This window comes from Crocuta crocuta, unplaced genomic scaffold (genome assembly GCF_008692635.1).
Source record: "Crocuta crocuta isolate KB4526 unplaced genomic scaffold, BGI_CrCroc_1.0 scaffold39, whole genome shotgun sequence".
Classification (NCBI taxonomy): Eukaryota; Metazoa; Chordata; class Mammalia; order Carnivora; family Hyaenidae; genus Crocuta; species Crocuta crocuta.
This window is the reverse complement of record NW_027533334.1, coordinates 2592882-2611103: the sequence shown is the minus strand read 5'-3', so window position 1 is coordinate 2611103 and position 18222 is coordinate 2592882. Positions and strand designations below refer to the sequence as shown.

At 37.2% G+C, this 18222-nt stretch overlaps 2 protein-coding genes across 3 annotated transcripts in view; both read right to left on the bottom strand.

Annotated features, from left to right (window-relative positions):
- The window catches only part of DPYS (dihydropyrimidinase), a 93836-nt gene extending 93316 nt beyond the window's left edge, over positions 1 to 520 (bottom strand). The window contains exon 1 of the mRNA XM_077748222.1: positions 424 to 520. Coding sequence (XP_077604348.1) covers positions 424 to 520 — 97 coding nt within the window. The remainder of the gene's footprint in view (positions 1 to 423) is intronic.
- Positions 521 to 5707: 5187 nt separating this feature from the next.
- Positions 5708 to 18222, bottom strand: part of LRP12 (LDL receptor related protein 12) — a 72896-nt gene continuing 60381 nt past the window's right edge. For both annotated transcript variants that reach the window (XM_077748210.1, XM_077748211.1), the window contains 4 exons: positions 16494 to 16696; positions 13658 to 14762; positions 11850 to 11982; positions 5708 to 8011 (listed from right to left, as the gene is read on the bottom strand). In XM_077748210.1, the coding sequence (XP_077604336.1) occupies positions 7145 to 8011; positions 11850 to 11982; positions 13658 to 14762; positions 16494 to 16696 (2308 nt within the window). In that variant the 3' untranslated portion in view covers positions 5708 to 7144. The remainder of the gene's footprint in view (positions 8012 to 11849; positions 11983 to 13657; positions 14763 to 16493; positions 16697 to 18222) is intronic.

The following is an 18222-nucleotide window of genomic DNA, read 5'->3' as shown; positions in this document are numbered from 1 at the left end:
GATGTTCTCTGTTGAACATTCAGGCAATAATAGCAAACACATAGTGCTTATCATAGCCAAGAGCTGCTCCAAGTTCTTTATGAATATTAAATTAATTAAGTCACCAATAGCCCTATTATCTCCATTTACACATGAAAAGCTGAAGTACAGAGTGATTAAGGGGCTTGCTAGAGATCACATATAAGAAGAAGCGGGGCTGGATTACACAGGCTCTCTGGCTTTTACCCACAATGTCACCTCTAACAAATTCAACAATAAAAATTTCAAAGAGAGGGAGAGAAGAGAGAGAGAATCTCAAGCAGGCTCCATGCTGTCAGCACAGAGCCCAAAGTGGGGCTTGATCTCATGAAATGTGAGATCGTGACCTGAGTCAAAATCAAGAGTCAGTTGCTTAATCGACTGAGTCACCCAGGCACCCCTTACCTTTGTAGTTGTAATCAATATATGCACAACTGACGTACTTGACATGTGACGGAAGAGCTGAGTTGATTTGATCCTTATGGCAAATGAGCTTTTTCATGGGGACTATTAACACTGTTTTCCTTAAAGCAGTCACTGGCAAGTTAGTGTTTATGTGTCAGGTCCTGTGGTAGATTACAAATGCCACAAATCCTTTGCTATGTCCACTACCGAGAGTGGCGTCCAGCACTCTCTCTACTGGATCTGGTTTGTCCTTAGTGATTTGTTTGACCAGTAGGAGATGGCAGAAGTGACATCCTGGGCCTTCTAAGACTAGGTCATAAGAAGCCTTGCAGCGTCTGCAGGGGCCTTTGGATACTCATTCTTGGATCCCAGTTTCCATATTGAAGGAACACAAGCAGCCCCAGGGAGAGGCCCACGCGGACAGGATTCAAGCCTCCTGGTTGAGCTCCCAGCCAACAGCCAGCACAGACATGTCAGTCATACAGGTGAGCTCTTTTAGTGAGTATATCCTGCAGCCCTGTGGACGCCAAGAGTGGGATGAACCAATTCTCCTGAGCTCTGAGCAAGTTATTGATTTGTGAGCAAATTGAATGACTTATGGTTGCTTTAACCATAAAGTTTGGGAGAAGTTTGTTATACAGCAGTACATGACCAGAACATGTGCTAAGGCCTTTACAAATGTTAATTTATTCCTCACAACGATCTTATCGGGTAACTGCTATTATCCTTGTTTTAAAATGAGGAAGCTGAGGCTCAGTGAGTTTGTATAATTCAGGTTTGTTAGTTCTTATTTGAAGATGGGTATTTTTCTTTACTGATATTACTTCATTTTATGATTCATCTTATTCACAGCTGTTGAGGCAGACAAGACAAAGTCAATTCTTAATTTTGCCCTGCTGTCTTAGTTTAAGTCCTTACAGGACTTCTGCCCTATTGGCATAGGACTGTGAGGATCCAAAGATCCATATAATGGGCTTGGCAGACAGTATGCACTCAACAAGGGGTAAATACAGGCTTTGAGAATTCCCTCCTATGACGAAAAAGCAGCTTGTGGTAAAGTCTCTTAGAAATGGTCTTTGACATCCAGATGGCCAACAGACACATGAAACGGTGCTCAGCATCCNGCTGGGCATGGAGGAGGGCACTTGTGGGGATGAGAACTGGGTGTTATATGGAAATCAACTTGACAATAAATTATTGGTAAAAAAATTTTAAAAAATAATAAAATAAAATATGAATTATAGGAAAAAAAAGAAATGTCTTTGATAGTGTGAACATGGGGACACAGTCATTTAGGTCAGGTATGTGCCAAAATATGTCAAAAGAATGACCTTAAAAAAATCCATAACATCACATAATGGTTAAACCACGTATGCACATATGGCTTATGTTACAAGGCATAGAATAAACAGAGATTTCATTGAATTTGAAAACATTCCTGATTAATCAGCTACATCTGTTACTTCCTTTTCAAAGATTCCTTCCAGCTCTACAATTCTGTGAATTTTACTTTGCCTCATTGTACCTTGAATGTTGAGGACCTTAGAAAAAAACATAATCAGCCAACTTCCAGCCCCTGGTAGTATCCACATGCAATTTATAATCTGTACGCTATTTCTGAATGAGGGTGGGTGCAGTTACTCCGAGAACCAACCTTTCTCTCTACTGCCTGTTTCTATCAACTTTTATACAGGGTGAGTAAAACGGGTCCTATGAGGCTGCTGCGATCTTCTCCCTTGAAGTGCAGGGGCAAGGGCATGAAGCAATGAGCGAGCAGCCCGAATGGAGCTCCTGTCATCATCACTGGGTTTGTGGTAGGTACTCAACAAATACCTAGCAAATTGAATGTACCATACACTTTTTTCTTTGTCCTTTTAGCCTGTCTCACCCACTTATTTCCAAATGAGCAGCGGATGATGGTGGTGGCAAGAGTAGAAACTGAAGCCCTAGCAGCTTGTAGAAAGACTTCCCTTCATCCTGTACTTACGTTCTCAGTCCCGGCTGATGACTTGAGCTAAGGCAGGGCTGTTGGCCAAAAGAATTTTAAGACAGCCTCCGAGGTGTCTAGTCTCTTCCAAACTAACCCTGGAGCTCTGACTGATGGACTGGTGAGACAAGACAAAGTACTATGTCATGACAATCTGAGTCATATCTACTAAAATCTGTATCTCATAAACAGAGAATATCCTTCTTAACAGTGTTCCTGGAACACTTAAAAAAAATGAGAAAGGACAATAAACTGAAATCTCCCCAAATAATACACATAACATTTTGATTCTGATGCCATAAAAATGAAAATCAATGTAAGATTAAGAAAACAAAACTACCAAAATCCCATTATCTGGGGGAAAAAGGAACAAAGAAAGGAAAAAAGGAAAAAAACAACTTTCTTCTGTAAAACAACTTTTGGGTTAAGGTGGAAATAAATACTGAAATATCACAACACCTAGAATATAAGAGTAATGACAACACCAAGACATCTAAGTAATTCGGCTTAAACAGTGCTCAGACTTGTCTATGCCTTAAATCACACATCAATAATTAGAAAATAAAAATGAATGAGTGAAGTGCTAACTCAAGGAGTCAGGGGAAAAAACAACAAATGAACTAAGGAAAGCAAAAAGTAGGAAATTTATTAAAGTGGAAGTCAGTTAATTGGAAAATAGAAAAATTATAGGACAGAGATATTCAAAACATACCACTCTGGAAGAAACAAATAAAAAGTTTAAAAGGTCAATTGTTAGCTATCTTATTTAAGAAGATAGCAGAGCAAACATAAGACAGAAGGGAGAGCCATATGCACAGAAGAGAAACTTTGCTCAACCCTAGGCAACTGCATTTGTAAACCTGGACGAAATGGAAGACTTATGATGTCAGCCAAGATATAAGAGCTACACAGACCAATACTACAGAAGACAGCAACAAAGTTGTCAAAGAGCTACCAGCCAAACATCCATCAGATCCAGATAATTTCACTGAAATTTTAAGGAACAGAATATTCTAAGGCAATTTAAACTGTTCCAGAGCAAAGGATAAGAGGGGAAGTTTCCAAATTCACCCGCATAAAATAATAAGCAAACTTCTTAAAGACAGCACACACACATAAAAACTATAGACTAATCTCACTGATGAACACAGTTGCAAATATGCTAAATAAAATATAATCTAGCAATATATTAAAAATATTCACATGGCCAAGTAGTTCATTTCAGGAATGCAAGAATGGTTCAAAATTACAAAATATATTAATAAAACTCAACATATTAAAAGGTCAAAGGGGAAGAATCATATGATCATCTCCATAGTGAAAAGGCGTGTAATAAAATTCAACATGCATTCTTGGTTAGGGTTTTTTTTTTTTTAATAAAGATCAATGGATCAATGAATACTCCTTAACATGATTGACTATATATTTAATATTACTCTAGAAGTACTAGACAATGCAATTAAAATGTAAGAGGTATGCAAACTGGAAGATATAATTGTGTAACTACAAAACACAAAAGAAAAATATTACTAAGACAATGGTAGTCTGGTAGATGCGGAGAAAATTAATGTGAAGAAATCATTAGGTTTCACATATACTAAACTCAGATTGAATTATAAAAAGAAAAGATTTCCTTAATATTGGTACAAAAACAATGAAAGTCCTAAGAATAAACTCTTAAGAACAAAGATCTCTATAAAGTAAAATGTGAAACATGTCTGAAGCAAACAGCCACAAAAAGACTTGAACGAATGGGCACCATTTTACACAGGTATCGTGATTCAGACAGAAGCTTTAGCACAATGATGATGTCAAATTTCCCCAGGTTAATCTACAAAAATTTAAATTGTCTAGGGGCACCTTGGTGGCTCAGTTGGTTGAATGTCTGACTCAGGTCATAATCTCATGGTTCTTGAGTTCGAGTCCCATGTTGGGCTCTGTGCTCACAGTTTGGAGCCTGGAGCCTGCTTCAGATTCTCTGTCTCCTTCTCTCTGCTCCTCCCCCACTCACGTTTTACCTGTCTCTAATATAAACAAACATTTAAAAATAAATGGTCCAAAGAAACCCCATGTGCTAATGGACTTGTTTTGTGAAACTCAGTAGGTCAATTCTAAAGTTCAAATGGAAAAATAAGCAATATTTGAAACATTTAAACATTATAGTTATTAAAACAGTATAGGGCTAGTATAAAAGAAGGGTAGATCAGTTGAAGAGAATAGCATTGGGAGTCTAGAAACATATCCAAGTAGTATGTAAATTATTATATGATAAAAGTGTCATCTCAAATAGTAAGGAAAGAATGCATTATTGAATGCTGCAGCATAAAATGGAGCTGGGGAAAAAATGAAGACTTATATTTGGGATAGGTCATAATTTAAATGGGAAAAATTAAGTAAAAGAAATACTTGGGGTGCCTAGGTGGCTCAGTTGGTTGAGCGTCCCACTTCAGCTCAGGTCATAATCTCATGGTTTGTGGGTTCGAGCCCCACGTCAGGCTCTGTGCTGACAAATAGCCAGGAGCCTGCTTCAGATTCTCTATCTCCCTCTCTCTCTGCCCCTCCCCTGCTCATGCTCTGCCTCTGTTTGTCAAAAATAAATGTTAAAAAAATGAAATACCTAACTTTAGTTTTAATATTCAAATTCAGATACATTTTTTCCCTTAAAAAAAGGTGTAGAGAAAGTATGCTTAGTATAATTTGTATTACTATATGTGGCATTTATATATATATATTTATATCCATATATATATTTATATCCATATATATATGGATACATTTATGGATTTACATGGCACCTTTGGAGGGGTATACAGAGTTTGGTATTGGTGCTGGTCTCTTTGAACTACAAGATGGGTGTCTGGGATAGGGGAGAGACTTACTTTCTACTGTTTGAGCCAGGAAATGTATTAGTTAATTACAGCAAGAAATTAAAATAGAAATGCCACGAAACAAAACCAAGAAACCTATACAATATGGTATATTATTTGTAGGACCTAAACAAGATTAATTTGGTGATACAAATTTTGCCAGGGAAATATTCTATATGGGTCTGAAATGTATCTGAAAATCATGAAAAGAGAACTAATGGAGTTATTGCATCTTACAAGAAACAAGCAGTTTTCTCACAGGCAAATATATTCAGCTCCTTAGGAAGTTTCACCCTCAAGGGCTGGCATAAGCTATCACTTTAGCGAAGACTCCCTGCCCTTCAATGTTCTTCTAGACACAATGTGGTATTTTATGGACTCAAGCTGTGTGCGGGCTCCGAAATGTAACACAAATAAAGAGCAACTCTGATTTAAAAAGTACCTCAAGGCAATACAAAAAAAGTGATTTTTAATTTTTGATACATATTAAAACATTTCAGTCAGTTCTTCCTGACAGCATAACACGACAAATACACAAGACCTCAAACATGCTTTAAAATGACATTCAGCAAAATATTGAAAATTTAATAAATAGCAATAATCACACACAAATACATATTTCATACTCAATCATTAAGCTATTAAAACAGACAGCTAAAGAATAAATAAACAAGAATAGACAATAAAAAAATATGCGGGGTTTGCAATTTATTCTACTTAAAAAAGGGGGGTGGATCCAAAGGGTTTCTTAATTTGCCTTCCGACGTGTAGCATGATCCTCCCCCACAGTGAATAAAATATATTGAAAATCACTCTTAGAATAATGCAGTATTTAAATACAACAAATAAATATGAAACCAGCAAAGCAACTTCAAGTTGTAATAAAAATGCTTCCCCCCCCAAAGCTATGGAAATATATAGTCATTGTGGTAGCAAATGACAGTATTGAAAGTGATAGTGCTTGTGCACTGAACTCATCTGTGACCTTGGTATGACTTTAGTGCAAATCCCTAGGGTCCAATACAAGCATCACCCTGTACCAGGGAAGGACATTACCAGTTGGAACTTATCTTGTACAATTTTTGTACATTTTTTATAAAGTTCAAGATTTAATGCATAGTAGAATATCTTCATCTGCTTAATTCTGTCCCTAAACAGAGATGAAAAAAGAAATGACTTGGGATTTTACCATTTGGTTTGTACCATATTGGAGTATTAAAGTCAACATTAGAAAATCTATAAAAGAGTTTCTTTTTTGCCATTAATTTATCTAACTCTATCTAAATTTCACATCACAGAATGTTAGATGTAAGAGAAAAATTTGCAAAGGTTTTTCCCTTTGAGAAAGCTCATATTATAATGAAATCCAATATTATTTAGACAGATGTTACCTAAATAAAAACTTAGGTAAATATAAGGGGCTTTTTTTTTTGTACATTAACCACCTTGATATCTGGTATATTAAGTTACAAGAGTAATGGCAAAAAGCATAAAGGGTTAAATGAGAAGAAGGTATTATTTTGTACAAACAAATGTTTTAACACAGAATAGATAAACTGACAGTTGAATGAGTCAGCAGCCAAACTTCTACTGTGAACTACAGTACCTGGTAAAAACAATTAAAATGAATGGAAGACCATTACTGAACAATATGAATACATAATGCAATTTTAGCTGCTAAAACAGTAAACTCTAAAGTTCATAGAGTTATGAGTTGTTTAATTTAACCATGCAGGCTAACATATAATAGTAAGAAATCACCCTGCATCTTTTTTGCTTTTAAATTAAAACTAGTTTAATTGTGAAGTTACAAAACCACGAACGGATACTGCTTCAACTTGCACACCCTCGCTCCTGTGATCCATACCTAACAAAGTAACAAAGCCTCGTCATCACTTGTTTCATTTTTCAGTGCTGCTTCCAAGCAAGTGTCTGGGATCTGGGCGGTGTGGACGACGCCACAGCGCGCACAGGGGCCGTCTCGATTACTTGGCCTCGCTCCAGGGTTTGCTGCGCTGTACGGTTGTCTAAACCCTTGTCCCTGATCTGAGGCAAGATCGAGAAGAGGTCTGGAGCAGTCATTCACATCAAAGTCTGAGGCTCCATCAGAAACTGGAATTAGCATTTCAACATCATCGTCTTCTTCTCTTCCGCTGGCCCCATTATCAAGCTGTCTCAAAGGACTCTGGTTCTGATTTACGGAGCTTGATCGCCCTAAGGTAAAACGTACCCAACGCAGCCCCTGAGTCATACGACTTAGTGCACTTGTGAGCTGGTGACGTGCAGGACTCACGCCTGGGGGCTCTACACTTGTCACATCCCTTCCACTATCTGTGTGACCACCTCGGGTACTCTGAGTTGAGGAACTTCCACTTGCTCCCACTGTTGCTTCTACTGCTGTCGTGGGAGGGACTTTTTGGGGCAAAGGAGCTGCAACCCCACCAGATGCTCCTGCCGTATCTCTTCTCTCATTTTCTGTGTCTGTGTCGTCGGACTCCACAGAAAACAAACTTCTGTGAGCATGACTTCTTTCAGGTTCTCTGCTGGTACTCTGACTAGGGACAACCTCCTCTCCATCTGCTGACACCAAAGCCAATGACCCCGAATGACGTGATCTTGCAAAATTAAAAATACGATTCCAAATGTTGCTGGATCTGCCTCCCATCGGGAGTCTGACGGAGGTGAATCCAAGCTGAGATCGTACCGCTAGCCTCAGGTTTTCCAAAACAGAAGCCTACAGAAAATAAGAGAAGATCTTAAGATCGCTAGCAAGGAAGCACTAACATAGAAAACGTGCTTCTAAGAAGAATGCACTGTGGTTAAAGGCGCTATTACTCACTGTTAGGCTCTGTGAAGGATGAATTCCATTCTCCCATCGGTGCAGGCTCACCTACTACAGAAATTTAACCTCTACCTCATACCACTGCTCACTGAAGATTCTCCTGACACCGCATTTTATATATACAACTTTAGAGTGATGTTCTGTATCAATTACAACAACTATTATCTTTCAAAACTGAACACTGTAATCCAATTCTAAAAGTGTATCAAAGCTGACAGACAAAATTATTTGACCCTTCTTTAGCTAGGAATGTAAACCAGGCCCTTTATCTGGTTTATGCTTGTTTTGTTTTTAAAAACAGAACAAGTCAGACTTGACTTACAAGGCTGAAACTTTCCCAAACATGGTAAAGTTATATGTATTTCACAGTTGGTTCTCAAGGATTTATTGAATGAATGGATAGTGAAGACTGATTTATACTGTCATAAATAAGAGAATTAAATTTATAATACAGCACAAAAAACAAGAAAGCTTAAAGAATTAATTTGTGTATAGCACTACAGCACAATGGTATTTGAGACATTTGGACTCTTCTCAATCTTTAAAGATTAAGTTTTATTTTCTACAGCTTAGCGTTAAGCATAAATTACCGATAATATCCTTATTCTTTGAAAATTTAATCATTTTCCTAGATGATTACATTAGTGGATTATTTTTAAAACCAGACAATAACATTTATAGAGAACAGTCTTTAAGCTCCATCTAGTGGTTATAGAAAGGAGTATTCAAACTTGGAACAAACACAGCTTTCATTTGTGGCATTTGGCATTTAAAATACAGTATTTCCAGGAAAGAATGGTGAGTGGATATATTCCCTTCCCACTGATGATATAATTTCACTCTGCCAAAACGAATGGCTCTCCTTTTCCCTTCACAGAAGAAAAGAAGGACAGAAGATGTGACAGCATGTGTTCTCCATCTCTCCTCAAGACAGGTATTAAATTTACCTATAATTTCCACATAGGCATTTTGAACATAATCTCAGGAATACAACTCACAGAAAGCAAAGGAACTACTGTCATAGGAATATTTAATAATCTAGCACGGACTGTTAGTAAGAAATCTGAAGATCAGCACACAGAGATTTACTGTACTAATGAGTCAGGTTTTTCACCAGTTAAGTATCTAATTATATATTTAAAAAGAATGGTTCACATCCCTAAGGCACATCTCCATAGATGTGGTCCTCACCACTTAGCGTCTGAGTCTTAGGGCTTTTATGTGAGCACCACGTTACACTCAGCAGTGAACCTGGTGATAAGCTTCCCTTTTACTCAGCTATCAGCCATCAAGATCATCGATGCTCACTTTCACATTAGAGTCCGTCATAGTGAAGTTCTCTACTTAGAGTTAAAAGTCTGTTTAATTAAGATTAATTTAACGTTAGTTTCCTGATGTTTTAGGAATAATTTTACATACTTCTTCAGTTTATGAAGAAGAAAGCATTTTTTTCAGAAAGAATTCCTATTTTTGAATGGGATGGTAATTTAGAATATTGTTTTTCTTTTTAAAAACTATTATGGAAATTTGATAATTTGTTACCAAAAGTTTTAGGTTTGAAAATTTAATCTCATAAATGAAATAAAAATCTAGTTTACTATTCATAAACATATTTTATTTTAAAACTTTGGTAAGTACAATTCCTCCTAAGGCTAATTATAAACCTAGAGCACAGTGTAGTCTGAATGAAGAATTAAACCTTACCCAGAGTGAGGTCTGACCTTTGCCATGTGCTGCTGGGATGTGATTGCTAAGCCCTTGCAACATCATCTCTGACCGGAGAGTCCTTGCCTGGGGCCTCGGGCCAGCCCGATTCAGGTAACGCTGTGTCTCGGGTGGGGCTCGAAGCCATGCCAGCAGTGGGATGCAGGAGGGGCACTTGGACCCAGCAGTGTCAGTCAACCTCTGCAGCGGCTGGAGACTGATTTCAGCCACTTGTGCAGTTCATCAGACCTCCATGATGGAGCCCTGATAAAAACTCTGGATGCTGGGTCTCGGATGAGCTTCCCTTGCTGGCAATATTCTGTGCACACTGTCACACACCTGTTTTGAGAGCGTGACACTGGCCTGACTTCACGGGGAGAGGGCAACTGGAAGATCTGGGTTTGGTATCCTCCTGAACCCTGTTCTATGTATCTTTTCCTTTGGCTGAATTAGTCCAGGTTCTTTCCCTGTAATTAACCAGAACCCTGAGTATAACAGCTTTCCATGGGTTCTAAGTCTTTCTAGTGAACAGGCAAAACTGAAAATCATTTTGGGAACCTCTGAACTTGTAATTTCTGTTAAGAGGAGACTTGTTTTGTGTGGACTGTGCTTCCTTTAACTCCATAGTTAGCTGAACTCTTGAAGGCAGCCTCAGGGTACAGGGGGGGCAGGTGACAGATGGTGGAGTAGGTGGGTGGGATTAACCACTGTTTGTGCTCCTACCTAAAAAGAAACCTTCCACATGGCAGGGCTGGAAATATATAGCTCTCTTCTATTTTGCACACAAATTTCCAATGAGTAGAACTTTTGAATTATTTACTTAGCAAGTTACATCCAGAGAAATGTTCTTAAAACTACAAATTTTCACCAATATTTCCTAAAAGACTCGAATAAAGGTGACAGACTGTAACCAGAAATCTTATTTACCAGAAAGGAAACGGTCTTCCATTTTGCACAGAATTAAATCACTGGGAAGATAATGTTTGTCAATTTTTATACATAGTTCTGAATGAATTTACATTTTAATTGCATACACTCTTATGCCCTTATGACCCCTGATATAATTTAGGCATTGAAAAAGAAATTTTTGAAAAAGCACTTATTATTATTCAATTCTATTGAATTTTATTTAATTTTAATTTTTAAATTTTTATTAAATTTATTTAGTTTTGAGAGAGAGAAAGTGAGAGTGAGCAAGGGGCAGAAAGAGAGGAAGAGAGAGGGGGAGAGAGAGGAAGAATCCCATGCAGGCTCCGCACTGTCACTGCAGAGCCCGAAGAGGGGGCTCAAGCTCACTGGATCCAGGGCTCAAACTGACGAACCATGAGCTTGTGATCTGAGCTGAAGCTGGATGCTTAACTGACTGAGTCACCAAGGCACCCCAAAATAGCGCTAATAGAACTTTAAGGAATTCAGGAACATTGGTAAAACAATGAGTTACTATTTAAAGAAACTGGTCTGAATTCTTAAACACTAAAATCTGGCTGTGAAGAAGTTTTCCCTCAAATCAGGTGGAAATATTAACTTCACTGCAATTACTTTTATTGTTAACTAGTTAATCAAGCATCTTACTAATATATTACTAGCTACTATTTAAAAATAAAACGGTATGTGAACAAGTTTTCCCTCTAGTCAGGTGGAAATGCTAACTTTATTGCAATTTACTTTTACTTATTAACTAATTAATCTAACATGTTACTATTATATTACCAACATATTAATTTTAACATTCATTCTTAAATCTTCTAGATGTTTAGCTCAAATGGAAAATAATTCACCAAACTTTACTTCCGAATTTTAATGCACCAAACTATCATAAATAGCAAAATGCTTAAGAATCACATAACCAAATCAGAAGAATGAAAACATTTGGTATTTTGTAGGATTTGTTAAAATATGATGAAACATCATTTCAAATCCTCCATGTATTTAATCCTTGACTGCAAAAATTATGACAAAGGTCCTATATCATATATACAAGTAAAGAATTCATTTTATGAAACAGAAATTACAAGCTGCAACATACCTGATTAGGTGAACACACAGGAAAATCTTCGACTGGTGGAATCAAACCCTGAGCAATCAACTGTCCGTAAGAAGGAGGCGCTTCTCTTCTTAGCAGTTCTGCTTCCACTCTTGAAAGCTGTGTTTCAAATGACCTTTGTTTGAGGGAAAAGAGGGAAGTAGAAAAGGTTAAAAAGGCAAGCTAAACTAATTTTTTAAGTCAACAATGAAAACAATCTGAACCTTATTATATTTAACCATTTTTAAAGCTTAGCCAACCAACATTTATTGAATATCTATAGCATTTCAACACTGAGAATACAAAGGCAGAGTCGTGGGGCTTTCCCTAGAGCCTGGATCACTAAGTTATAAGGAGTTAAAAATACCCATAAAAGGTAAATGTATTTGATCTTTAAAGCCCTAAGAACATAAGGCGTTTGAGACTTTAAGTGAAAGTAATCAAGTTCAACACATTTAGTTTTTAGATGAGGAATAGAATGAATGAGGCACCAGTACGCTTTCTGGAATAGCTTGTTCTTACAAGACCTCTGACTCTTCACTGAGCTCTTATGCTGCAATGTAGTCAAGAGTTTTCTGGCCAAAGAGGCAGCATGATTACTTTGATACTATACATCTATTAGCTTAGCTGTTGGGTACATGAAGTCCTTTGCTGAATCTATTATTTTAATTCTTCTGGGACTGAGGGTCACTATCTCTACAACAGCGTCCTAAGGGACCTCTCTCTGTCATTAGCTTCTCCCAAGTCCAATCTATCCCACCCCACACGGAAGAAAACCCTCCCCAAAGGTCACCTTTTAAAACTTACCTATTTACTAACCCTGACACACAGCTCTCATGGACCTCCACGACATGACACTGGCTCCATGTTCCAAGTTTTACCTTTTAGCCCTTGATATGTATCTCAGGCTCCAGACGAAATGAACTATGTGCTACTTCTCCAAGCAATGCTGGGCATTCCTACTTCTATGCATTTTCCCAGGTTATTGTTTTCAACTACAGTATCTTTTCCCTGTCTTCATTCCACTTGTAGATTTCAAATGGCACTTCTTCAATAAAAGCCTTTCCATTCCTCTACCCTCCAATCAGATTAGGTTCCCTTTTGGCTTTTCTATACTTTGTTTTATAGCTCTTAACATCATTTACATTTTTGTCATCTTATTCCACCCACCAATGCCTTCCTCCTAACTCTAAAGTGCCAGTGAAATTATGCCTTATTCATTTTACTACTTATCTGTATTGTGCTTTGAACATAGTAGGTTCTCAAATATTTGGAATTGTTGAATTCTTATTTATAAAAACACAGGTTAAAACACTACAACTGAATATTGCAGCTTGCAAAATTCCTATAATGTAGATTAATCTGAAGACAAGAACTGGTAAATACAGACTGGCTTTTCTCATCTCATAATTCTTAAGTATTTATTAGTTTTTAAAATATATTTTTAAAATGCTTATTCATTTTTGAGAGAGATGGAGCACGAGTGGGGGAGGGACAGAGAGAGGGACCTAGAATCCAAAGCAGGCTCCAGGTTCTGAGCTGTCAGCACAGAGTCTGACATGGGGCTTGAACTCACAAACTGCGAGATCATGACCTGAGCCGAAGCCAGATCCTTAACCGACTGAGCCACCCTGGTACCCCTGATTAGTTTTTAACATGTGTTTAGTCTCTTGAGTCAGTGTTTTCACACTGATTTTATAAATAGTATAAAACTACAGTACCCTGCTGATCACACTAAAGTAGTGTTGCAAATACTGGGGCCATGTTTATTGTAGAAGCCATAACCACTCCAGTTTTGTCTTGATACTGACCTTCGTTCAAACATTCTCAGAGAATAAAGCTTACAGGTGCATCCCAATGCAATGACCAGTAATAAGCCACAGATAAGGCTCCCTATGACGGCTGCAGTTATGACTCTGGTAGGCACAATTACCGGGCAATTCTCTTCATCGCTGCCGTCGCCACAGTCATCCTGAGAATCACACACCCAGCTTTCAAACACACAACGGTTGTTCTTACAATGAAAATTTCCCGGCTGGCAAAAAAAGCAGTTTTTTTCATCCGAGCCATTTGGGCAATGATTCTGGTAGTTGCAGCGATCAGAACGTGGATAACAGACACCATTTCGGGAACACGGAAATTCTTCCTTTTGGCACATGGTGCAATTTATTTCATCCCTTCCATTTGGGCAATGCCAGTACCCATCACAACGCTGCTGTTCTGTGTAACACCCCCAGTTACCCCCACAGGGTATTTCCCATGGCAAACAGAAGCCATCTACTTGGTAAGTAGCATTAAACCCCCTTGCGGCGTTCACTTTATCAGCACAGAAATGTACCCTGATCTGTCCGGAAGAAGAAACAACTGTAAGAGGTGCATGAGAATCAAAAGCAGTCAACACACGCAAAAGCTTGTGTGGATTCTCCTCTAATCCATCGTATATTTTAACGTAATCACCATAACCAGTACCATCAAGTTTGAAGTCAGTGAAGCGTAAGATGACTTTACGATGATCACCAGTGTCTATTAACCAGGTACAATTGCTTCCAGGAGGATAAAAGTCTGGATAATTGGGAGAATTAAAAGTACCGTAAAAATATTTTAGCCACTGCCCGCAAGTTGGCACATCACAGTCTATCTCATCTCCTAGGTCAAGGCAGTCAATGTTGCCATCACATTTTAAAGACTCAGGGAGGCAAGTGTAAACCTTGGTAAACCGAGACAGACACTGGAACTGGTTGTAGGCACAGGGCTGGAAAGAAGCAGCCGTGGGGGGATCAGCTTCTTTGGCACAGATCTCTTCATCGGAACTATCTCCACATTCGTCCATGTTATTACATTTCCAGGCTTCTGGTATACACTTCCCATTGCCACAACGGAACTGATCACAAGCACAGTTTGGTTCTTCAGATTTCCCTGAGAGGATGTGGGGAGGAGGGAGATGGAGGAAGAGAGGGAAAAAACATACTCTTTAAAAGATATATAACAGTAAGTGATATTTTTATAACAAATATTAACTAAGCCCAAGTGACAGGGGTTTAAAAAATCTTATTTTAAGAAATAGGTTAGTTCTAATGGCAAATTAATATTGGCTCACTACTTACTCAACAATTCATTAAACACCTACTGTTTGTTTCATGAAGACCTTTGTATTTTGACCTAAAGCAAAGAGAACACAAACTGAGGGGTTGTTGGAGGAGAGGTGGGTGGGCAATGGGCTAGGTGGTGATGGGCATTAGGGAGGGCACTTGTTGTGATGAGCACTGGGTGTTATATGTACGTGATGAATCACTGAATTCTACACCTGAAACTAATAGTATACTGTGTTTTAACTAACTAGAATTTAAATAAAATCTTGGGGAAACAAAGTGAGAACAATTCTGCTTTTGTAGAGAACTCTCTTACTGCAGAACATTTAGTGATATGATATATGATACCTGAGCCAATAGACTGTACTGCCTAAAATTTTTAAATAATTTATTGTATAAACAAAATTAGAATGACATTTTCAAATGAAGAAAAATTCACCCACAATAATCACCTTTCAAATAAATTTTTTCCTATTTTTCATATATTTTTCCAGTTCTGGCTTATACACACACACACATGCACACACACAATATTTTGCCACATATGTGTATCATACAGTATATTTTGTAATTCTATTCTTTAGAACCAAATTTCTGCTAAGATTATCATAAGATAACTTTATATAGAGTTCATAATGTTTCATGTGACCATAACACAACACTGCCATTTTATATTTTTATTGTTTTACACAATTGCATGAGTCTATGCTATGGTATACATTCATTCATCAAATTAGTAGGGGCAAGGAGAGAGAAGAAAATCTGAAATACCTACAGAATTCCAATTACTATAGTGTACAATGCTAAATATACACCAATAATGAGACATAGAAAGAAAATCAAACATTAGCTCCTGACAGTCCTCCAAACTTGTCAGTTTGGGGTAATGTCTCCATTAACAACTTATTTATTGGTAAATAGGTGACAGAAAATGTGCTTCAGAAGCTAAATATTATAAAGACTGTGTTTTTAAGAAAAAAAGAGAAAAAAAGCTAAAGGACAATTACAAATTTTAGAAGACATAAAATGATTTTCAGCAAGAAAAGTATACATAACTCTAAAGAAAACTTCTGATACTAAACTAGGAAGGTGGAATGGAGCTGTTTTTCTGAGAAGCTGTAAAGACAATGATAATTCAGACACACAAAAATATATTCTGAAGTAACTTTCAGGATATCAGTAAACACTTAAGGGAAAAAAAGACTTAATTAAAAAAATTTTTTAGTGTTTATTTATTTTGATAGAGAGAGAGAAAGTGAGAGAGAGCCAGGGAGGTCCAGAGAGAGAGGGAGACACAAAATCAGAAGCAGGCTCCAAGCTCCGAGCTGTCAGCCTAGAGTTCACTGTGGAGCTTGAACCCACAAACTATAAGAACATGACCTGAGCCAAAGTTGGATGCTTAACCAACTGAGCCACCCAGGCACCCCTTCAATCCCAACCTTCTTAAGGTCTAGTCACAATTAGACAGATATTGTTTAGAAGACTAGCCCCAAAGTGACTTGGTGCTTAATACTACAGAATTCTGTTCATTATCTTTCTTCTTTTTTTAAAAACACACCTGAAAAATATGCCAGTCTGAAACCCTTTCTAGAAACACTGTCATCAGAATGGAACCTGATCCAGACGTGATCTTGTGAAGAAATATATGGCGGTGGAACTGTCGAACCACAGGCTCTGTAACTTTCAATATTCTTGTATGTTTCTATCGTCAACCAGTCCAAACTGCATCTTCTGGACCCTTGAATATCAAAATCCTGAAAACTACAAGTAAAAAGTCAGAATAGGTTATTAATAAGGATAATTTTGGAAAAAAATTTACTTAATAATGTAACAACTGAGGACTTTAATATAAGCCTTCATATTCATTGATTCTCCTGGGTTTTCCAGGCATAGAGACATATCATCAGCAAAAAATAATACTGTTTCTATGTTCCTAATGTTTATATCTCTTTCCCAGATTCCTGAATAATACTTCTTCATAAGTCATACCAGAGTCCAAAATAATGCTAAAAAAAGTAGGTTAATAGTTGGCACCTTGTTCCTTTTTCTTCTTTGTGTGTGTTTAAGAAGGACAGAATACTTCTAATTCAGAATATCCTAAATTGTTCTGTATTTGAACCAGAAACAACACTGCTAATCTGATAAACTAAAGTAAAAAAGAGAAAGTCAGCCTCCTCTTAGATTAGACTGGTTCATCTGCTTGCTTAGTGAAAAGCTGATAGCTTACATTTTTAGGAGATCAATAACATAAATCTGAGCAAAGTAAAAAAGTTAAAAATGAACAAACAAAAAATCTTTATCACTGAAAAACCCCTAAGTTTGGGAATACTTTATTTTTTTTACATAAGTTACATTACAGTCAAACATTACCTTGTAGTTCACAAAATACGGGCATGCATATAAAAGGCAAAAAATCAAAAGTACACAGAAAATTAGCTCCTGCTATGAAAAAAAGAGAAACTAAAATATTATTTTCCAATAACATGTCTCTACCAAAAAGGGAATATTTGACTTTACCTCCTTGCCTCTGCCTTAAGCCAAGTGATAATGAAGTTAATTATCCAAGGATTATTACATCAGGAAATTTCCTCTTTAAATATTCTGAGTAACTACAACAAAGGCTGACAGATAATTTGATTGTTTCTAGTTTTTCATTATTATGAACAATGCTTTAAAGAACCCTTATACATGTATCTCTACATGAGCAAATATTTCTCTAGGACAAATTTTTCTAGAAGTAGAATTGCTAGGTCAAACACAAAATTCCACTTTAAATTTGATAGGCACTGACAGAAATATTTATACTAACTCACTTCCACTGAATGTATATGAAAGTACCTTATATAAACTCCTTAGGTGGCAAATTGGGATATTCTGTTTTTCTCATTGTGGTTTTATGTGCACTTCTCTGAAGACTGATGATGCTGGACACCTTTTCATGTGCTTATTAGCCATTCTTACATCTTCTATGAAGTGTCTGTTCAAGTCTTTTGCCCATTTAAAAAAATTGGGTTGTCTTCTTCAGTTATAAGAATTAATTTTATATTCTGGATTCGAGCAAGTCCTTTGTTAGGTATGTGTATTGGTAATATTTTCTTCTTGTCTATATAAATTGCCTTTTCATTGTATCTGTTAATGATCAGAGGATTTTTATTAATTTTTTTTTTTACTTTAGAGAGAGAGCATGAGCAGGGAGAGGGGCAGAGGGAGAGAGAGAGAGAGATACTTTTAAGCAGGCTCCAGGCTCAGTGTGAAGCCTGACATGGGGCGCAATTCTCATGATCCTG